Source organism: Eumetopias jubatus, unplaced genomic scaffold (genome assembly GCF_037043125.1).
Source record: "Eumetopias jubatus isolate StellerSeaLion01/CBP00866 unplaced genomic scaffold, mEumJub1_p1.0 scaffold_11, whole genome shotgun sequence".
Lineage (NCBI taxonomy): Eukaryota > Metazoa > Chordata > Mammalia > Carnivora > Otariidae > Eumetopias > Eumetopias jubatus.
Window position 1 is genome coordinate 113,927,055 of NW_028274817.1, and position 24,358 is coordinate 113,951,412.

At 40.5% G+C, this 24,358-nt stretch overlaps 1 protein-coding gene across 1 annotated transcript in view; it reads right to left on the bottom strand.

Annotated features, from left to right (window-relative positions):
* Nucleotides 1-24,358, bottom strand: part of REPS2 (RALBP1 associated Eps domain containing 2) — a 191,663-nt gene that overhangs the window by 83,980 nt on the left and 83,325 nt on the right. Inside the window, exon 13 of the mRNA XM_088028580.1 lies at nucleotides 21,411-21,547. Coding sequence (XP_087884706.1) covers nucleotides 21,411-21,547 — 137 coding nt within the window. The remainder of the gene's footprint in view (nucleotides 1-21,410; nucleotides 21,548-24,358) is intronic.

Sequence of the window (24,358 nt, forward strand, 5' to 3'; positions counted from 1 at the left end):
AAGTAATGAGATCAAATTCAATTCTTCCACTTCGCAGATGAGAAAATTAAGGCCTGGAGAAGTAAAATGACATAACCAAAGCTACTATGAGGCAGCAGTCAGTATCACATTTTGAACCTACAGGACAGGTAATGGAAAAGGGCACTGAGATAGGGGATAAATAGCTGGACAGGTGTTATTGTATGTCCAGGGAATAAGCATGTCAGAAGGTTGAAAGTAAAGAAAACTATGCAGCTTCAGGGCACTAAAATGATGCTTCTGAATATGCTACATGCCACATACTCAAATAAATAGGATGCTAGACACTATCTTAAAATGTGCCACTGTAGCAAATATTTAGCCTTCTAAGTCATGTGATTACCTTTTCGCAAGACTACACATGACTCCCTTGCTTTAAAAAATATTCAGTGTAGGGGCGCCTGGGTGGCTCAGTTGGTTAAGCAACTGCCTTCAGCTCAGGTCATGATCCTGGAGTCCCGGGATCGAGTTCTGCATCGGGCTTCCTGTTCAGTGGGGAGCCTGCTTCTCCCTCTGACCCTCCCCCCTCTCATGTTCTCTCTCTCTCTCAAATAAATAAAATCTTTTTAAAAAAATTCAGTGTGGTACTGCCATAAGGACATATAGATCAACAAACAGAACAGAGAGTCCGGAAACAAACCCTTATATTTATAGTCAAGTGATTTTCAACAAAGGTGCCATGGCAACTCAATAGGGAAAAGAGTATTTTTCAACAAGTAATGCTGAAACAACTGGATATCCACATACAAAGAAATGAATTTAGACTCTTAGCTCACACTACAGACAAAAATTAAATCAAAATGGACTAGAGATACGAATATAAGTGTATTGTAGTATTTTTAGAAATAAATAATAGAAAAACTTCAAGACATTAGGTTAGGCAAAGATTCCTTAGATATGACACCAAAAGCACAATCTAAACAGGAAAGAATTTATGAACTGTACTTCATTGAAATGCAAAACTTTTTTGCTTCAAAATACTCCATTAAGAAAATGGAAAGACAAGTCACAGAATGGGAAGAAAATATTTGCGAATCACACATCTGATAAAGGCCTTACATCCAGAATATACAAAGAACTCCAGAATATATAACTCAACAATAAAAAGACAAACACCCAATTTAAATATGGGCAAATGATTTCAGTAGACATTTCACCAAAGAAGACATAGGAATCATTAATAAGAACATGAAAAGATGTTCAATATCATTTGTCATCAGGGAAACAAATCAAAACCACAATGAAATACCACATCACACCCAGCAGGACAGCTATAATTAAAAAAAAAAAAAATAGTAAGCATTGGTAAAAATGGGAAGAAACGGTAACCCTTACACATTGCTGCTGGAAATGTGAGATAGTATGGACACTTTAGAAAACAGTTCGGCAGTTTTTTAAACTACCATACACCCTGTAATTCCACTCGTAGGTCCTGTGCCAAGAGAAATGAAAACATACGTACCACAAAGACTTGTATGCAAGTGTTCATGGTAGCATTATTCCTAACAGGCAAAAAGTATAAAAAAACTCAGATGTCCATGAAACTGAAGAATGGAGAGACAAAATGTGGTACATCCATACAATGGAACACTACTCCACAATAAAAAAAAATGAAATACTGATACATGCTAAATTTAGATGAACCTCGAAAACATCAAAGTATAGAAAAACCAGGCACAAAAGACCCATATTTTGTATGATTTCATTTATATGAAATGTCCAGAAAAGGCAAATCTAGAGAAACAGGAAGAAGACAGATTACTGGTTATCTGGGGCTGGGCGTGGGGACTGACTAAACAGGCATGAGGCATACTATTGGGGTGCTGAAAAGGTTCTGAAACTGGATTATGGTGACAGCACAATTTGATAAATTTACTGGAAATCACTGAGTTGTACACTTAAAATGGATGAACTTTATGGTCTAAAAATTATACCTCAATAGTTTTTTTTCAAGCTAGGGGTAGGGGAAAAAAGTATGATTAGTCATATGGGAGAAGGAACACAAATAAAACAAAATGGGCCATAGTTGATCATTGTTGAGGCCAGGGATTCAGTATACTGTTCCTTTCCTTTTTTTTATATATACTTAACAATCTGATAATAACAATTTATATTAATAACAATTTTTGATCATCAAAAAAAGAATTCCTAAGATCTCCAGCTATTTACGAAGACAAAACTTTCTTTCCTGTCTCCCTAAAGAACCTCGGGGAAATTGGCCCAACACTGTAAATCACATAAAAGAAAACACAGGAGGGGCACCTGGGTGGCTCAGTCGTTGAGCATCTGCCTTCGGCTCGGGTCATGATCCCAGGGTCCTGGAATAGAGCCCCGCATCGGGCTCCCTGCTCAGCAGGAGGCCTTCTTCTCCCTCTCCTAGTCCCCCTGCTTGTGTTCCCTCTCTCATTGTGTCTCTGTCAAATAAATAAATAAAATCTTTAAAAAAAAAAGAAAGAAAAAAGAAAACACTATTACTTTCTTGCATATTGGGCACCATATCTATTCTTTAATATATCTGTGAACTTTAGATGAATTATTACCCACAGAAAAACAGTAAGGTGTGCTCCCCAAATTAAATTAATATAGATTGCCTTCTCCAACACCAAATCTCTTGCAACAAAAACTTGAACAAAGAGGGCGCCTGGGTGGCTCAGGTGGTTGAGCAACTGCCTTCAGCTCAGGTCATGATCCCAGGGTCCTGGGATCGAGTCCCGCATCCTGCAGAGCAAGGAGCCCGCTTCTCCCTCTCCCTCTGCCTGCTATTCCACCTGCTTGTGCTCTCTGTCAAATAAATAAATAAAATCGTTAAAAAAAAAAAACCTGAGCAAAGAGGATTCTCATGGAGAACAAAGCAATTACATTTTCTGGATCTCAGTCTCATCACCTGTAATATGTGAGAGGTGGCCAAGATGACATGTAAGTTGTCTTTTAGCACTGACACTCTATGATTCTAGAATTGATTTACCAGTTTTTTCCAGTAACTCCTTCTTCTTGCACCACAGGTTAACGAGGTCCCAGACAGAGATACGAGCAGTTAAGCAACAAAAACGCATGAGAATTAACCTTGGTAAAGGTCAAGTTTCATTTCTCATATTACTTTTACATGAATGCATTTGTCCTAATCTATGAAACTCCTTAGGTTGGTTAAAAACGTGTATGTGTGTGTGTCTTGGACGGAAGGCAGGCAGGCAACTTGGCAAAAGATTCTATTATCATGGTAGGGTCTCTTTTCCACCATGACATACAGTCAAACCAACATCTAAGTCCAAAACACTTCAAAATGAGTTTGTGATGACAACTCCACATCCAAGTTTCTCAGTCACCCCACCTTTTGCAATCTGGACTAACCCTACCACTCCAATGAACTGTTCTAAGACTTCCTAGGAACATAGTTTGCAAACTCCTTCTCCCCTAGGCCCCATTCTTATTGTTGATCAGTAGCAAACCTAAAGACTTCTGGTCTCTACTTCTTCCTGAAATATACTCCTCCCTGAGCATTCCAGGCCATGGTGCTTGTCTCTTACTGAATTCATGTGTTCTCATGGCTTTAGGTCTAGCTGTTATGGCAATTTGGTGTTTACATAGAAAGACCTGAGAAGTTTTAAATAAGGAAGTGACATCATGGCTGAACTTAAGACAATTAATCCTGCTGCACTATGAAGGAAAAGAACGCAGCAAGCAAACCAGACTGAAGATTACTATAGTAGTCTCCAAGGCAACTGGTAATAAGAAGTGAGCCAAGGCAGATATCAAAGAAAAATCAGCAGAATTTGGCTCCAAAAATTATATCCATCCTTCAAAGGCTAGCTCAACAGCCTGTACAACCACTCCAACATATCTACAGATCATCCTAGTTAGAAACCACCCAGACTCAGCACCCTTCTCACATGTAACTATAATACTGACTGGCAGAATGTGGGGCCATATCCATATTCCTCTTACAATTCTCCACAGTACCTAGTACACAGTAAGTGTTCAATAAATATTGGTTAAACGATAAGACACTTTTGCTGGTCACCATTACTGAAGTCTATTTCAGTTTTCATATAACTCTCTAAACCCAAATGCATACACTGAGAATTGTATTGCATTTTTTCCCTTTTTTTATTATGTTATGTTAGAGAATTCTATTGCTTTGTTGTTGGTTTTTTTTTTTTTTTTTTTAGAGAGAGAGAGAGAGAGAGCATATGCAAGTGGGCGGGGGGCAGAAGGAGAAGGAGAGACAGAATCTTAAACTGGGCATGGAGCCCAACACAAGGCTTGATCTCACGATCCTGAGATCATGACCTGAGCTGAAATCATGAATCATGGAACACTACATCAAAAACTAATGATGTAATGTATGGTGATTAACATAACATAAAAAAAAAAGAATCAGATGCTTAACCAACTGAGCCACCCAGGCACCCCAAGAATTGTAGTGTTTTATGGTATTCTTCAGCTCACAAGTTTTGTAACAGTCATAAGCAAAATTTCTAACAATAGATAAATGGTTAAATAAACTAAGACCCAAATTAATAAAGGTAAAAGAAATGAGAGTATCACCATTTTGCAACTACCAATTGAACAATGGATCTAAGCAGTAGTTTGCTGAGAACAGCTCATACCAGCTTATGAGAGCCAACTGTATACATAAGTTCCAACCCCACATTTTGTAAGACATGAGTAAGAATAAAATTGGCTGTGGCAGGAATGTTTATACCATAAAAATTGGTAAATAGCCAGTTAAACATTTATCAACACACCACTGGATGTAGGCAATGAGGATCAATACCTGATAAGATGATTATCTGAAAGGCTGTTGGGGATCTCTATAATAATGGATGAATCAAGCTAATACTTCATGAACCCATCGATAAATCAAACATCACAAAAATGGAGTCATTAGACATCAGAGACCTCCTAGTGTGATGCAGTAGAAAATACACAGCGTCACTAGGAACTACTCTTGCTAAAAAATAGAATGTGATGGGGTGCCTGGGTGGCTCAGTCGGTTAAGCAGCTGCCGAGCCCCACGTCGGGCTCCCTGCTCAGTGGAGAGTCTCTTTCTCCTTCTCCCTCTGCCTGCCTCTCTGCCTACTTGTGCTCTCTGTCAAATAAATAAATAAAATTTTAAAAAAATAGAATGTGATTCGGGGCACCTGGGTGGCTCAGTCATTAAGCGTCTGCCTTCGGCTCAGGTCATGATCCCGGGGTCCTGGGATCAAGCCCCGCATCGGGCTCCCTGCTCAGCAGGAAGCCTGCTTCTCCCTCTCCCACTCCCCCTGCTTGTGTTCCTGCTCTCGCTATCTCTGTGTCAAATAAATAAATTATTATAAAAAAATAAAATGTGATTCTAATCAAACCTATCTACCTACCAGTTTGTAAGAAATACGAAAGAAAAGGCTTAGTGATTAAGTTATTTTAGAAAGTCCTTATCTATTAGAGATACATATAATGTATGTATGAAATTATATAATATCTGGCATTTGATCTGGGGATGGAGATTTTCTACTTTTACATAAATTTGAAGTTTTCCATAATATAGTTTTTAACAAAGTAGCCAGTATATAAAATGTATATAAAAGAATGACAAAATTATTAGTACTGACATGGATAGATCTCCAAGAAATAACAAATTGTGAAAAAGCACAGGGGAAACATGTACAATATGATGCCAATTATTTTAAAGACAAAAAACATGAAATTGATGTTATAAATGGACTAGAAAATGTCAGGATACCTTCCCTGGGAAGGATACTGGGCTTGGTGGAAATGAGGTTAAGGGACAGATTTGTAATGTTTGAATTTTACACAGAAGAAAGTATTTGTTTATTACTCAAATGAGTTTTTTTTTTTATTTTAGAGAGAGCAAAGAGAGAGAGAGAGTGTGGGGGCGGCAGGTAGAGGGGCAGAAGGAGAACTCAGACAGACTCCATGCTGAGCATGGAGCCCAATGCAGGGCTCAGTCTCATGACCCTGAGATCATGACCTGAACCAAAACCAAGAGTCAGACACTTAACCAACTGTGCTACCCAGGCGCCCCTACTCAAATGAGTTTTATAAGCATTTTGAAAAATAAAGATTATACCAACATTTCCCACCGCATCCTCCTGAGATTCTAGTCCTATTCTTTCCCACAATCCCTTGTTCAAGCACTCAGCCAGCCAGGGAAAGCTATAAAGCCAGAGAGTGGCTAGAAAAGAGAATACACCCTGTCTAATAGCAGGACTAGCTGTACCCTCGCCTTGGCAAGCCTTTGTAAACCTTCTAGTGGCACAAATCATAGCACTATGCTAGTATAGAAACTTTCACGTAACTATTAGAAAAGAAAAAACCCTATAAATAGAAAAAGGAACAGGAAACAGCAAAAAGAAGCCAAGGACAGACAGCACACTGTAAGCACAGCTCCCAAAGATGGAGACTGGCACATATCTAGATGAACACACTGAGTACTGGCACAGACAAGTTTGGAAATACCAGCACTGTATTTTCACCTCTGAAAATGTTCATCTAGCCCAACAGCTCAAATATACTTCTCCAGGTTTAAATGAACTTCTAGATTTCAAATCTCATGACCGAGTGACACTTGCAGGCAACACCTTTTAGCCGTCAACTACTGAGAAGCTCAGAAGGAAACCTCAGTGCTCTGTCACTACAAATTCTGAATGTGTTACTTCTAATTATAGACCCCTACCACAAATAAGATCAGGCCTGAAAGCAAGGATTCAGATGGAGAAAGCTAGAAAGAATTCCTTGGCCCTTCAAAGACAAATGATTGTCGTGACAGCCAACCGCCCAGGTGTGGAGATGAATCTCAGTCCTCAGCTGGCTAGTGAAGGAGGATAAGGGCCACAACCAACAGAAATAACAGCACTGTGTGCTTCTTAAGAATTCAACATCCAGGGGCACCTGGGTGGCCCAGTCGGTTAAGCGTCTGACTCTATCTCAAACTCAGGTCTTGATCTCAGGGTTGTGAGTTCAAGCCATACACTGGGCTCCATGCTGGGTGTGGAGCCTACTTAATTAAGAAAAAAAAAAAAAAGAATTCAGCGTCCAGCATAGGCAGCTGAACAGAGACATAACTACCAAATATCTGGCCAAATGGACAAGTTGGGAGACTCAAGTGGGGTCGAGAGAAGAGAAATACTTGTCCCTTCTTAAGGCAGTGGAGTGTAGGCAAGCCCAGGACCACCATCTACTAGCTCCATGACCTTAGCCAAATTAACTTCTGCACCTCAATTTCTATATCTCTAAAGTGGGGATACAACAGCATCTACACCTCATTAGGGTTATTCTAAGGATAAGAGATAATGCATGGAAACTGCTTTAAATGTGTCCTCTGTACAAAGTAAGCCTCAAATTCAAATCGGCCATCATCACTATGTATCTAGTGCTAGGTGTTAATATAAGAGCCTAAAAACAACTCTAACAAATAGGGAAACTTGGCTTGGGACAGAGTGGCCACTGCATACTTACAGGTAAAGAATATACTACTCAGGTGACCTGGGTGGCTCAGTCAGTTAAGCATCTGTCTTCAGCTCAGGTCATGATCTCCAGGTCCTGGGATCAAGACCTTCATCGAGCTCCCTGCTCAGCAGGGAGCCTGCTTCTCACTCTCTCTCCCCCTCCCCATCACGCATTCTCTCTCACTTTCTCTCACATAAATAAATAAAATCTTTTTTAAAAAAAGAATATACTACTTATAAAGGAACTAGATCAACTAGTTTCACATATGAGAGAAAAAGTATAGCTGGATGCTAGCAGTCAGTAATGATTCTTTAAATGTTCTCCAAACACTAAAAGGGATTCCCTCCATGATTTGTGGTAGCTGCATGATTAGTTAAGCAGTTAGAAATCCAATAATGAGTATGCTGCCAAACTCATTATTTAAATTAAGGATAAGATGTGTCCAGACAACAAACAGACAAGTTCAACAAGGTTACAAGATAGATCAATACATAAAAACCAGTTATACTTGTATACACCAGCAATGAAGACTGCAAAAATGAAATTAAGAAAACAATTCCCTTTAGGCTAACATCAAAATAAACAAAACACTTAAGAATAAATTTTTACAAGTGTAAAACTTTTTTGTGAAAACTACAAAATATTGTTGAAAGAAATTAAAGACTTAAATAAATGGAAATACATCCTGTGTTCATGGATTGGAAGATTTAATATTGTTAAGATGGAAAACATCACGTTGTACACCATAAATATGTACAATTTTTATTTGTCCATTAGCATCATTATAAAGTTTGGGAAAAAAGACTGTTGAGACGGCAATACTAACCAAACTGATTTACAGAGTCAAGGCAATCCCTACCAAACTCCCAGTTGCCTTTTTTTAAAAAAACAGAAATGGACAACCTGATCCTAAATTTCATATGGAAATGCGAGGGACCCAGAATAACCAAAACAATCTTGAAAAAGAAGAAAGGCATCTGGGTGGCTCAGTAAGTTATGCGTCTGACCCTTGAATTCGGCTCAGGTCATGATCTCAGGGTCTTGAGATCAAGCCCCACGTTACGCTCCATGCTCACTGGGGAGTCTGCTTGAGATTCTCTCTGTCCCTCTCCCTCTGCCCCTCCCCATCCTGTGCACTTGCTCACGCCCTCTCTCTCAAATAACTAAATCTTTAAAAAAAAAGTAAAGAAGAAGAAAGTGAGCAGACTCACACCTCCCAACTGCAAAATGTATTACAATTCTGCAACAATCACAACAGTATGGTGCTAGCACAAGGATAGATATATTAATATCAATGGAATAAAATTGAGAATCCAGAAATAAGCCTTTATGTTTATGGTCACTTGATTTTTAACAAGGGTGCCAGGAAAATTAAAAAGGGAATAATATTTTCTCAACAAATGGTACTGGGACAACTGGATAGCCACATGCAAAAAAAAAAAATTTTGAACCCCTGCCACACACCACATACAAAAAAATCAACTCAAAATGGATCACACACCTAAATGTAAGAGCTAAAAATATAAATATCTTAGAAGAAAAGAGGAGTACGTGTTTGTGGCCTTGAGTTAGGCAATGATTTCTTAGATATGACACCAAAAGCACAAAATTAAAAGCTTCTGCACTTCAAAGGATACCATTAAAAATGTTGAGACAATCCACAAAATGAGAGAAAATATTTTTAAATCATGTGTGTGAAAAGGGACTTGTATCCAGAATATATAAAGAACCCTTACAACTCAACAATAAGAGACAAATAGCCCAATTTTAAAATGGGCAAAGATTCTGAACAGACATTTCTCCAAAAATGACATAAATATGGCCAATAAGCACATGAAAAGATGTTCAACATCATTAGTCACTAGAAAATGCAAATCAAGGGGTGTCTGGCTAGCTCAGGTGGAAGAGCATCTGACTCTTGATCTCAAGGTCATAGGTTTGAGCCCCACATTGGGTACAGAGATTACTTTAAAATAGTTTAAAAAAAGAAAATGCAAATCAAAACCATGATAAGATACCATTTCATACCTACTAGGATGACTAAAATAAAAAGGATGGGCAATAACAAGTGCTTCAAGAGTGAGAAACTGCAGTCCTCACACACTGGATGGTAAACTGGTGCAGCCACTTTGGTAGTTCCTCAAGATGTCCAACTTAGAGTTACCATACAACCCAGACGTTCCACACCCATGTATATCCATGAAGTGATAAATGGATAAATAAAATGGGTCATAGTCCTACAATGTAATATTATTCGTCCATAAAAGGAATGAAGTACTCCTACATGCTACAACATGCATACACCTTGCAAACATTATACTAAGTGAAATAAGCCAGTTACAAAAGACCATATATTGTGGGATGCCATTAATATGGAATGTCCAGAACAGGCAAATTCACGGAAACTGAAAGGAGGCTAGAGGTTGCCAACAGCTGGTGGGAGAGGACAGGGGAATGAAGAAGGACTTCTAATGAGTATGGGGTTTCTTTTTGGGGTAAGGAAAATATCCTAAAATTGGATAATGCTAGTGGTTGCACAACAGCATGAATATACTACAAGCCTCTGAACTATATACTTTAAAAGGGCGAATTTTACAGTGTGTGGATTTTACCTCAATAAAGCTTTCATTTAAAAAAAAAAAACAAAACTGTCCAGACTGCCAAACTGAACCCTTAGCTGACTGTGTACTGTGGACCCAAAAGTTTGGGGGTGGAGCAGGAATCCCATAATCCTACTGGATTTTAAAAGGGAACAATTAGCACTCACAGGAATGATACAATAAGGAAATCTATAAGGTCGAAGCCGTTTGTGTAAGCAAATTCATCCTTTAGAGAACTTGAAAGGTTAAATTTGGTAAGAGATGTTATATCTCTTATTCCCAAAAGGTTTATGTATTTCTCAAGTTGCAGAAAGAAATATCAATTTGTAGAAAAACCCGGACAGACTCTTCTCAGCTGGCCAACTAAAAAATACAACCCCCTTCCAAATTAAGACAGAGCCCTTATCACACTTTGCCCTTATCACACAGTAGGTAAATCTGAGACAGGTAAACTGGGACAAGGAAGGACATTTCTGGTACTCTCAGGTACTATCTGGTCACTGTGCTATAGAGTGAAAAGCAAAATTTTTATAATATCTGTACTTGAGGCAAAATTAAAAAGATACAAGTGGGTATTCAATAAGAAGTAAGGTTCTCTCTCACTCCTGTCCCCAGTCATCCTATTCTCTTCCCCAGAGGCAACCACTATTACCACTTCCCTAAGTATCCTTCCAAAATCTGCCTATACATTTAAGAACACGCATATTCTGCACCGTGCCTCTTTCACTTAATTTATGTCAGATGGCTTTCCACTGAGTACACATACCTTACGCTTTTTAACTGCTACTTAAGTTTCCATAACATGGATGTACCATCATCTCTTAACCCTGGAATGAATTATTATCATCAGTATGTCTAAAGCAGAAATAAAACATTAGCTATCCATGGGTAGATGCTACCCATGGATGTGTTTTGTTCAGCCATCACAATGGTTTTAACATGTGGATCTGAATGTATTTGGCCACATGCGATGTGGTAAAAAGAGCTCCCCACCAACATTCACTCTCCCCTTTTACAGGAAGAGGGATGTCAATGGGAAATGGCTACCCTGCCAGGAACTACATTTCCCAGTTGCCCAGCAGCTAGCTATATTCCTGGGACTAGGGTTCCCCAGTTAGAGCTGAGTGGAAGTGATGAAGGTTTCTGGTCTGCAGCTTTAAAAGGATGGCTACGTTTCCTCCACACAAACTCTGCCCCTTCTGCCAGGTAGATGCTCAATGACTGGCACAGGGCTATTTTGGCAGAGGCAGCACTGAAGGGGTTGACCATCACCGTGGCAACCTCCAGCTTCAAGCTTTAGACATGGCTCTGGAAGGGACAAGTCACTGTTGAGAGTGGAAGGAGGGGAGTTCCCACCCCACAAGGTGGAACAAAAGAAACCCGTTTTATGAAAACAACTGTTTCAATGAGGAAAAGGAAGTTAGTATCTAAAAAGTACTGCCTTCACAATTTGATTTTTCTTACAGGAATTTCAGTAACATAATATGTTTTATAAAACAAAATAATAATAAAATATGTTTTGTGGCGGTAAGCATAGAGCTATAAAATCTAAACATTCCAGGTCTGACTGCATCTAGATTTTGTACACTTGCATCATCATTGATTGAGACTTTCTTGCATATTTTTGTCTTCTCTCAAATGCAGCAGCTGTTTGGGCCTTGACAGGATGGCTCCCTGACCTGGATCAGCTATTACAAAGGTGATCTCCCATGGGGCGCCTGGGTGGCTCAGTCGGTTAAGCATCTGCTTTCAGCTCAGGTCATGATTCCAGGACCCTAGGATCGAGTCCCGCATCAGGCTCCCTGCTCAATGGGAGCCGGCTTCTCCCTCTCCTGCTCCCCCCTGCTTGTGTGCTCTCTCTTTCTTTCTGTCAAATAAATAAATAAAATCTTTTAAAAAACAACCACAACAAAGGTGGTCTCCCTTTTACACACAGCAATCATGTCATGTCAACTTCTCCCTATGAAAACATACACTTAGGTGTAATACCAGTACCTACCTGTCTAGAGCCCTGGGATTATCCAGACTCCCGTAAATTTAAATTCATACTGCTTTTACAGATATCAAAGGTAAAGCCAATTGTCCCATACTGCCAAAGTGGCTTGTTCACTTTTACAGATTTACATTCGAAATCAGCCCTTTGTTATTCTTCCCCATATCATCTTACCGACCTCCCTAAATTTGAAGGCATTAATGCCATCCTCTTCTAAGTTCTTCCCTTAAATCCCACCAAATTGGGGCGGAGCAAGATGGCGGAGGAGTAGGAGACCTGGGTTTCATCTGGTCTCAGGAATTCAGCTGGATAGGGATCAAACCATTCTGAACACCTATGAACTCAACAGGAGATCGAAGAGAAGAATAGCAACAACTCTCTGAACAGAGAAGCGACCACTTACTGGAAGGTAGGATGTGCGGAGAAGTGAAACTGAGGCGATATTCGGGAGGCTAGACGGCGGGGGAGGGGGCCTCCGTCGGCCGCTTCTGGCAAGTGATAGAGCCGCGGAGCATAAAATCCGAACTTTTAGAAGTCGGCTCCACTGAGGGATGTCACTCCAGTGGCTAAGCGGGGGTGGGGGGGGTGGGGGAGGTGGAACCCTCACGGGACATTGTGCTCTCAGGACCCTTGGGGTCACAGAAAGACCGGGGGTGCCTGGGTGCAGCAGAGCTCCCAGGTATCGGAGCAGGAAAGCCGGCTGCAGAGACGTAGCCGAGGCGTGGGCTCTAAGCTCGGGGTGGCCATTAACTGTGATCCACGGCCCAGTCAGGCCACTGCTCCTCCAGCAGGGACCCAACAAGCGGCAGAGCCGGGGTGACTCCCCTTCCTTCCCCGGGGGGGGGGGGGGGGGGGGGCGCGAGAGCGCACCGCAGAGATCTGCTGGGTTTGGAGACTCGACACGGGGTCGGATGCCAGAGATAGAAACACTCGGTCACAGGCCGGGTGAGCACGGAGTGCGGCCGGAGACCGGGGACATGGGAGTGACTGCTTTACTCTGGGGGCGCACTGAGGAGCGGGGCCCCGAGTTCTCAGCTCCTTCGGGCATAGATTGGGAGGCCACCATTTTCACTCTGGTCCTCCAAAGCTGTACCGAGAGCTTGGAGGGAACAAAAGCACCGGAGAGCAAACCCGAGCAGATTGCTTAGCCCGGAGGACAAGGGCGGGGCAATTCCACCTCCGGCAAAGACATTTGGGAACCACGGCAACCAGCCCCTCCCCCAGAAGATTAGCACGAACGGCCAGCAAGCCAAGACCAAGTTTAACGATCAAGGAGAACGGGAGAACGCCAGCGCTAGGGGAATACTGCACATAGAATTCATGGCTTTTTTACCATAATTCATTAGTTTTTCAAAGTTGATTTTTTAACTGTTTTTTTTCTTTTTTTGAATTTTTCTTTTTCCCTTTTTCAACCAACATCTTATCAATCCCTTTTTTAAAAAAAAAATTTTTTTTCATTTTTTAGAGTCATATTTTATCCCTTCATAGTAGTTACCCTTATTTTGGGCATATATATATGTTGTTCTCTCTTTAACATTTTGAGATACAGTTTCTTCTAACAGATCAAAATATACCCTAAATCACTAGTGTATGGCTTTGTTCTAGTCTCCTGCCTGATCACATTCTCTCCCTTTTCTTTGTTCTTTTTCTTCTTTGTTTTTTAATCTTCTTTCTTTTTTCAAACAACTTCTTATCAATTCCTTTTATAAAATCTTTTATACTTTTTATCTTTACAGTCATCTTCCATCCCTTCAATGTATCAACCCTTATTTTGTACATATATAAGTCTTTCTTCCTTTAAATATTAGGAGGCACTTTCCTCTAACAGACCAAAATATGCCCAAAATCTAGTGTGTGGCACTGATCTATACACAAATCTGATCATATTTGATCATATTCTGGTTTTTTTATTGTTTTGTTCTGTTTTTGTTTGTTTTTATCTTTTTCTTTTTTCTTTTTTTTTTCCTCTTTTTTCTTTCTTTCCCTTTCTTTTCCCCTGGTTTCAGGTCATTTCTGATTTCTATAGAGTATATTTGCTGGGGACGTTGTTAACCTGTTAGCATTTTGTTCTCTCATTCATCTATTCTCCTCTGGACAAAATGACAAGATTAAAAAAATCACCTCAGCAAAAAGAACAAGAGGTATTACCATCTGCCAGGGACCTACTCAATACGGACATTAGTACGATGTCAGACCTAGAGTTCAGAATCATCACTTTAAAGATACTAGCTAGGCTTGAAAAAAGCGTGGAAATTATTAGAGACACCCTTTCTGGAGAAATAAAAGAACTAAAATCTAACCAAGTCAAAATCAAAAAGGCTATTAATGAGGTGCAATCAAAAATGGGGGCACTAACTGCTAGGATAAATGAGGCAGAAGAGAGAATTAGTGATATAGAAGACCAAATAATGGAAAATAAAGAGGCTGAGAAAAAGAGAGATAAACAACTACAGGATCACGAGGGCAGAATTCGAGAGATAAGTGATACGATAAGACGAAACACCATTAGAATAACTGGGATCCCAGAAGAAGAAGAAAGAGAGAGAGGGGCAGAAGGAATATTGGAGCAAATTATAGCAGAGAACTTCCCTAATGTGGGGAAGGAAACAGGCATCAAAATCCAGGAGGCACAGAGAACCCCTCTCAAAATCAATAAAAACAGGTCAACACCCCGACATCTAACAGTGAAACTTACGAATCTCAGAGACAAAGAGAAAATCCTGAAAGCAGCTCGGGAGAAGAGATATGTAACCTACAATGGTAGAAACATTAGACTGGCAACAGACCTATCCACAGAGACCTGGCAGGCCAGAAAGGACTGGCATGATATCTTCAGAGCACTAAACGAGAAAAATATGCAGCCAAGAATACTATATCCAGCTAGGCTGTCATTGAAAAGAGAAGGGGAGATAAAAAGCTTCCAGCACAAACAAAAACTAAAAGAATTTGCAAACACAAAACCAGCCCTCCAAGAAATCTTGAAAGGGGTCCTCTAAGCAAAGAGAGAGCCTAAAAGCAGCATAGATCAGAAAGGAACACAGACGATATACAGTAACAGTCACCTTACAGGCAATACAATGGCACTAAATTCATACCTTTCAATAGTTACCCTGAATGTAAATGGCCTAAATGCCCCAATCAAAAGACACAGGCTATCAGATTGGATTAAAAAACAAGACCCATCGATATGCTGTCTACAAGAGACTCATTTTAGACCCAAAGACACCCCCAGATTGAAAGTGAGGGGGTGGAAAACCATTTACCATGCTAATGGACACCAAAAGAAAGCTGGGGTGGCAATCCTTATATCAGACAAATTAGATTTTAAAACAAAGACTGTAATAAGAGATGAGGAAGGACACTATATCCTACTTAAAGGGTCTATCCAGCAAGAAGATCTAACGATTGTAAATATCTATGCCCCTAACATGGGAGCAGCCAATTATATAAGGCAATTAATAACAAAAGCAAAGAAACACATTGACAACAATACAGTAATAGGGGGGACTTTAACACCCCCCTGACTGAAATGGACAGAACATCTGAGCAAAAGATCAACAAGGAAATAAAGACTTTAAATGACACACTGGACCAAACGGACTTCACAGACATATTCAGAACATTCCATCCCAAAGCAACGGAATACACACTCTTCTCTAGTGCCCATGGAACACTCTCCAGAATTGATCACATCCTAGGTCACAAATCAGGTCTCAACCGGTACCAAAAGATTGGGATCATTTCCTGCATATTTTCAGACCACAATGCTTTGAAACTAGAACTCAATCACAAGAGGAAAGTCAGGAAGAACTCAAATACATGGAGGCTAAAGAGCATCCTAGTAAAGAATGAATGGGTCAACCAGGAAATTAAAGAAGAATTAAAAAAATTCATGGAAACCAATGAAAATGAAAACACAACTGTTCAAAATCTTTGGGATGCAGGAAAGGCAGTCCTAAGAGGAAAGTATATAGCAATACAAGCCTTTCTCAAGAAACAGGAAAGGTCTCAAATACACAACCGAACCCTACACCTAAAGGAGCTAGAGAAAAAACAGCAAATAAAGCCTAAACCCAGCAGGAGAAGAGAAATAATAAAGATCAGAGCAGAAATCAATGAAATAGAAACCAAAAGAACAATAGAACAGAGCAACGAAACTAGGAGCCGGTTCTTTGAAAGAATTAACAAGACTGATAAACCCCTGGCCAGACTTATCAAACAGAAAAGGGAAATGACCCAAATCAACAAAATCATGAATGAAAGAGGAGAGATCACAACCAACACCAAAGAAATACAAACAATGATAAGAACATATTATGAGCAACTCTACACCAGCAAAGGAGATAACCTGGAAGAAATGGGTGCATTCCTAGAGATCTATCAACTACAAAATTGAACCAGGAAGAAATAGAAAACCTGAACAGACCTATAACCACGAAGGAAATTGAAGCAGTCATCAAAAATCTCCCAACAAACAGAAGCCCAGGGCCAGATGGCTTCCCAGGGGAATTCTACCATACATTTAAAGAAGAATTAAAACCTATTCTCCTGAAATTGTTCCAAAAAATAGAAATGGAAGGAAAACTTCCAAACTCATTTTATGAGGCCACCATTACCTTGATCCCAAAACCAGACAAAGACCCCATCAAAAAGGAGAATTACAGACCAATATCCTTGATGAACATGAATGCAAAAATTCTCACCAAAATCCTAGCCAATAGGATCCAACACTACATTAAAAGGATTACTCACCATGACCAAGTGGGATTTACCCCTGGGCTGCAAGGTTGGTTCAACATCCGCAAATCAATCAACGTGATACAACACATTAACAAAAGAAAGAACAAGAATCATATGATCCTCTCAATGGATGCAGAAAAAGCATTTGACAAAGTACAGCATCCTTTCTTGATCAAAACTCTTCAGAGGATAGGGATAGAGGGTACATACCTCAATATCATAAAAGCCATCTATGTAAAACCCACAGCGAATATCATTCTCAATGGAGAAAAGCTGAGAGCTTTTCCCCTAAGGTCAGGAACATGGGAGGGATGTCCACTATCACCACTGCTATTCAACATAGTATTAGAAGTCCTAACCACAGCAATCAGACAACAAAAAGAAATCAAAGGCATCCAAATCGGCAAAGAAGTCGTCAAACTCTCACTCTTTGCAGATGATATGATACTTTATGTGGAAAACCCAAAAGACTCCACCCCAAAACTGCTAGAACTCATACAAGAATTCAGTAAAGTAGCAGGATATAAAATCAATACACAGAAATCAGTGGCATTCCTATATACCACCACCAAGACAGAAGAGAGACAAATCAAGGAGTCGATCCCATTTACAATTGCACCCAAGACCATAAGATACCTAGGAATAAATTTAACCAAAGAGGCAAAGGATCTGTACTCAGAAAACTATAAAATACTCATGAAAGAAATTGAAGAAGACACAAAGAAATGGAAAAACGTTCCATGCTCATGGATTGGAAGAACAAACATTGTGAAGATGTCAATGCTACCTAGAGCAATCTACACATTCAATGCGATCCCCATCAAAATACTATCCACTTTTTTCAAAGAAATGGAACGAATAATCCTAAAATTTGTATGGAACTAGAAGAGACCCCAAATAGCCAGAGGAATATTGAAAAAGAAAAGCAAAGCTGACGGCATCACAATTCCGGACTTCCAGCTCTATTACAAAGCTGTCATCAAGACAGTATGGTACTGGCACAAAAACAGACACACAGAAATGGACCCTCAACTCTATGATCAACTCATCTTTGACAAAGCAGAAAAGAATGTCCAATGGAAAAAAGACAGTCTCTTCAACAAATGGTGTTGGGAAAATTGGACAGCCACATGCAGAAGAATGAAACTGGACCATTTTCTTACACCACACACAAAAATAGACTCCAAATGGTTGAAAGACCTAAACGTGAGACAGGAGTCCATCAAAATCCTAAAGGAGAACACAGGCAACAACCTCTTCGACCTCAGCCACAGCAACTTCTTCCTAGAAACATCCCCAAAGGCAAGGGAAGCCAGGGCAAAAATGATCTATTGGGATTTCATCAAGATAAAAAGCTTTTGCACAGCAAAAGAAACAGTCCACAAAACCAAAAGACAACCGACAGAATGGGAGAAGATATTTGCAAATGACATATCAGATAAAGGGCTAGTATCCAAAATCTATAAAGAACTTATCAAACTCAACACCCAAAGAACAAAGAATCCAGTCAAGAAATGGGCAGAAGACATGAACAGACATTTTTCCAAAGAAGACATCCAAACGGCCAACAGACACATGAAAAAGTGCTCAACATCGCTCGGCATCAGGGAAATCCAAATCAAAACCTCCATGAGATACCACCTCACACCAGTCAGAATGGCTAAAATTAACAAGTCAGGAAACGACAGATGTTGGCAGGGATGTGGAGAAAGGGGAACCCTCCTACACTGTTGGTGGGAATGCAAGCTGGTGCAACCACTCTGGAAAACAGTATAGAGGTTCCTCAAACAGTTGAAATTAGAGCTACCGTACGATCCAGCAATTGCACTACTGGGTATTTACCCCAGAGATACAAATGTAGGGATCCGAAGGGGTACGTGCACCCCGATGTTTATAGCAGCAATGTCCACCATAGCCAAACTGTGGAAAGAGCCAAGATGTCCATCGACAGATGAATGGATAAAGAAGATGTGGTATATATACACAATGGAATATTATGCAGCCATCAAAAGGAATGAGATCTTGCCATTTGCAACGACGTGGATGGAACTGGAGGGTGTTATGCTGAGTGAAATAAGTCAATCAGAGAAAGACATGTATCATATGACCTCACTGATATGAGGAATTCTTAATCTCAGGAAACAAACGGAGGGTGCTGGAGTGGTGGTGGGTGGGAGGGATGGGGTGGCTGGGTGATAGACATTGGGGAGGGTATGTGCTATGGTGAGCGCTGTGAATTGTGCAAGACTGTTGAATCACAGACCTGTACCTCTGAAACAAATAATGCAATATATGTTAAGAAAAGAAGAAGAAGAAGAAGATAGCAGGAGAGGAAGAATGAAGGGGAGTAAGTTGGAGGGGGAGATGAACCATGAGAGACGATGGACTCTGAAAAACAAACTGAGGGTTCTAGAGGGGAGCGGGGTGGGGGGATGGTTTAGCCTGGTGATGGGTATTAAAGAGGGCACATTCTGCATGGAGCACTGGGTGTTATGCACAAACAATGATTCATGGAACACTACATCAAAAACTAATGATGTAATGTATGGTGATTAACATAGTAATAAAAAAATGAAAAAAAAAATCCCACCAAATCCTTCACCAAGTCTGTAGGAAGGGCTCTCTGTGTGCTCTCCTCCCCTTGGTCATCACAGTCTTCTATTTCCTTCTCCTCCCTTTATATAAACATCATCACTCCTATGTAACAACCATCTCATCATTTTCTGCACTTCCCTCTTTCATTCTTGCTTCTTTGCATCTTCTCTCCATCCTATTTCTTCTCTACATAATCAGTCCACCATAGGCCACTCTGTGACTCAGCAACCTAGCCTCACTTACTCTGTTTTTCACAGTCCTTTGCTTGTAATACAGCAGGCAACTGGGGCTCGGTCCCTCTGTGAGCCCACCAAGGAACTGTAGGGAAGGGATCACAGACCTGAACCACTAGAGATCAAGGGGGGGGGCAAAGGACTTTATCTTCTCACTCCCTTTCCTCAATGATTTCTGAGCAAATGAGTGCCTATGGGTCAAACATGTTGCTATTAGGATTATGTTTATTATCTCGCCAAAACCCTATAGCTCCATGGACTGTTGGCCCTATTTTAGAGATTAAAAATCTGAAATGCAGAAAGATTAAGCCACTTGCTGAAAATCAAACAGTTAATAAGCAGCAGAGCTGGACTCCAAATCCAGTCTTGTCTCTTCCAGCATACGATGCAATGTCATAAAAGCCAGAGCACATCCATTCCCCAGCACTGCTGGCACTCCTCGCAGGCTTGCACGGCCAGACAGATGCTTGCACGCTTGCAGCCTCTCCTTGCAAGGAAAACGTATTAAGATAGCTGCCCAGATTGTTTTAATCTTTTTGCATGCATAGAAAAATCTTCTGGGTCATAATCCGCCAGCCACGTGAAATTTTTATAGCATCATCATCCATGTCTACTCCCACCTCAAATACCAGTTACTATGAAATTATGCCAGAATTTGGATCAAAGTATGGGGGGAAATGCAAGGCAAATTTTTATCTGATGAACTCATGGCAGAGAATCAAATTTCATAGAGAGTTCCAGACTCTAGTATATTAAAAAACAATCTGTAACTTTACTGTGAGGAGACTACTTTATTAGAACAACTAAAACATGCTGAGCTCTGCTGGGACACAGAGGTCATGCTAATGTGTGAGCCAAGGAGAGTCTTTTCTTGCTTTTGTAGAAAAGATAATAATCTGCAAATCACTAGCATCTGAGGCTGGCTTGATTTAAAATGCACACAGATAGAGAAAAAGTTCCAGGAAATCACTGTATTTATAGCTTGCCTACATTAGTCAGTGGAAAGGCCCTTGCTGCTCCCAAAATAACACTTGGGAAGGTGCTGCATCCTAGCACCTTTGCTAAGCAAAGGCATGCATGGTTCTCATCTGCTGTTCTGTAGGGTCCCTAGGAGGACATCTCCCACTTCACAGGGAGACAGGGCCCTCCAACCTCCCCCACCTCCAGCCCAGCTGTGCAGCAGCTGGCTCAAGGAAGTCCCAGTCCCAGAAGCCCTCAGCAGGCCACCTGGAGGAGCCCTTGCCCTAGTTCCCTCCACCAACCACCTAACCATCAGTCAGATTTAGAAAGCAAGCCCCCTTAGCATTAAACCCGCCAAGACACAGCATCTTCCCCACAAGGATAAGATGCAGGGGAAGAATCTGGCCAGGTGTCGATCGCCAAGGTCTTTCACAAAAGAACTGCATAAGCGTCTCAGGAAATGACAGACAATATACAAATTATATACAAATTACTTATATACAAATTACCACGATACAGAGAACAAGACCCCAGTCATGCACTCAGTGGGCTTTCTGGGGTTAAAGTATTTTAATCCTCTTGGTACAGAATTTCATAATTCTTGGTCCATACGAGTGTGGGCAAGGCTCCAGACACATGGGATATCTATCGGTTTAGAACTGCTTTCCCTCCCAAGAATACCATAGCAACTCGAAGGCCTTCCTGGGACGGGAAACAGCCAGATCTGCTTGTTCTGTGGACTCACAAAGGCCTCTGTGGCAGACACACATCCAGTGACTCCAACAGGAAAGGGAAAGACTGGGGTGCAGAGGAGCACTTCACCTGGCACACTGGGCTGGAAGACTTTATTCAGATCCAAGGAGGAGGCTCTGGAATGGGTTTTCTGTGGCCGCGGTGGCGGGGTAGGAGGGTCCTCGCCCCTTTTCATGGCCTCTTCTATGGAGGTGCTAGAGTAAGATCTGCAGCAAAATAAGGAAAGGTCAGAAGGGAGACAGCAAAGCTTTAGTCTCTGAAGTAGGGCTGAAATGGAAATACCCACAAAAGTCAAAGTCACTACAAAGGACTGACCAGGGCCCATCTCAAAGCAACCACAAATTCAACTGTCCCTTGGGTGCCACTACCTGCAATAACTGTCCAAACCCAAACCATGAATCAGAACCTTTTTTAACCTCTCTGTTCATATTATATCTTAGACCTAAACTTACACAAAGGAAAAGATAGAAAGTAAATTCAAATCCATTTCTATGGGTATTGTTAATAAGAATAACACATAAGCCTTCTGCTCAGGCACTTCCATATTGTAACAGAAGGGCTTCATGGTCTTAACAGACTGCAGCACTTTTCTCCTGTTTACATGTGAACACGATGACAGGCACATATGGAAGTGGGGCAGACAACCTGAGAGTAAGAATCAGAGACTCAAGGGAATACGCCACAAATGAAATTCAGGAAAGGGAAACACACATCTATCAGATGGAGGGGTCTAGGCTGTCTTACCATGAGAAATACCAGTTTGGGGAAATTTTCAAAGCAGAAGCTTCCTCTTAACCTTCTCCCTCAATCTGTAACAAGGCAGTGGCTAACTAGACAACTTCTGAGATTGTAACTCTAATAATTACATTCAAAGAAACAGAAAATAAATAACCTGCCAAAAGTAACATAGCTAGAAAGTTACATTGGTTCAATTCAAACGCCAATCTGTTTCTAAATTCCATTTTTAAAATATTCTGATACTGCCTATGAGTCAGGAAAGAAATCTTTTGGCAGTAGTGGCTAAACTACTTATTAGAGACTTAATTATTTTCTAAATTAATTCAACTCAGTACATTATCGCTTAGAAACAGGTTTGTGAATGAGTTCCCAATATGATTTTCTAAGAAGTGGATCTGTACATCCGTTCTACTCAGCCTCTCAGCTACGCTCATGTCAAAGAACAAAATGACCTTTGAGTCGGAGATGTGTTCTAGGGACAAATTAACATCAGAAAACTATTATTAGTATTTAGCTATTAGAGTGCCATTTATGAAATCAGAATCTATCGATTACTATTCAGCAACTTCAGTTCTTGGTAAAGCTGGTTGTGACATAGCAAGTTTTTACTTTCCCGAATCATTCCCTCAAGGTTTCTTTGTGGTAGCTGAAGAGTTTTGTTTGTCATGCAAGGTTGCAATCTTTCATAAAGCTGCCATAATGGCATGGAACGTGCTCCGGGGTGGTCCCTGTAAAACAACTGGCAAGACAGGCAAGGCAAAGGCATGCAGGAACTGGCAGGAATAATGGTCTGATACTTTCAATCAAAATGAAAGGAAATTGATAGGAAAGGACAACAAAGTTTTCAAATGGGAACTCGATTTAAAAAGGAAACCAGAGACTCTAGCTAGAAATTAAAAGAACTTTTTATGCCAGAAAGAGCTTTAGTGACAGTTTTCAGTCAAGAAAGAAAATATGGTGTGTGTGTGTGTGTGTGTGTGTGTGTGTGTGTGTGTGTGTGTGTGTGTGTGTGTATCGACACACATACAGTTAGGCATACCATCCCATACCACATATCTCGTTCCATTCTATTCCCATATATAACCTGCGTACTGGTATTTTCATATGGAAAGCTAACTGAATATTAAACAAGTGATATTGTAAAACTGTGACTACAACCAATTTAAATACAAATGTGCAGGGAATCAACAAAATAATGAATATAAGTGGTGTTAGATCAGTGATTTTCCCTCTCCCTCACATTTCTACAAAGTTTTATTATTCTAAAAAGGAAGATAAAGGATAATCTGATTCTCTCAGTCTCAGTAAAGACCCAGCTGGGGAGTAGTGAAAATAAAAACATCCAAATTAGACCAGGAGACCAATCCCTAAAAGAATAATATATAAAAGTTGGGGGGTGCCTGGGTGGCTCAGTCGTTAAGCATCTGCCTTCGGCTGAGGTCATGATCCCAGGGTCCTGGGATCAAGCCCCGCAGCGGGCTCCCTCCTCAGTGGGAAGCCTGCTTCTCCCTCTCCTACTCCCCCTGCTTGTGTTCCCTCTCTCGCTCTCTCTCTGTCAAATAAACAAATAAAATCTTAAAAAAAAAAAGTTGGCCAGAGATATTAATAATAGAACAGGTAACCATGAAATTTTGTACTTTCATTCACTTGGAGAAAGAGAGGAAGTCAACAGAAGAAAACTGTGAGGTTTAATTTACAGTTAACACAGCACACATAAACAGATTTCTGGAATTCAAAGGTTTTTCATAATATGAGGGCAGATAAATGTTACTATTCCTACATCCTAAAGCCAGTACTTTTAAGCCAGTACAGTAAAAGATCCATTCATCCTTAAAAAAAAAAGAGAGATTAGTAAATGTGGTAGCCACAGACAGAAATAGTGACTATACCTTTTTTCCTGCCAAAAAGATTACTGTATCTATTGTTTCAAAAAATGTGAATATAGATATCTGTATCTTCTATAAACAAGGAAACAAAACCCCAATTTAGAAACTCCAGACATAAAAGATAAACTAAGGGGTAACTCTCAGACTTACAAAAAGACGAGGTTTCCTCAAGTATCAATATTTCAAGCATATAAAATATGATCAGATTTAAATTCACTTTTTCAGGAATGTGTCTCAGTAGCCAAAGGAAGAAAAAAGTCACTGAGAGCCAAAGCAAACACATCTGTACTGTCCTGTCTTCCACTGCTGTCTACCACTGAAGAGTGGTCCCAACACCATTTCCCCTCTCTGATGTTCTATTAATGTTTCCGTATTTCTCCTCAATCCTCCACT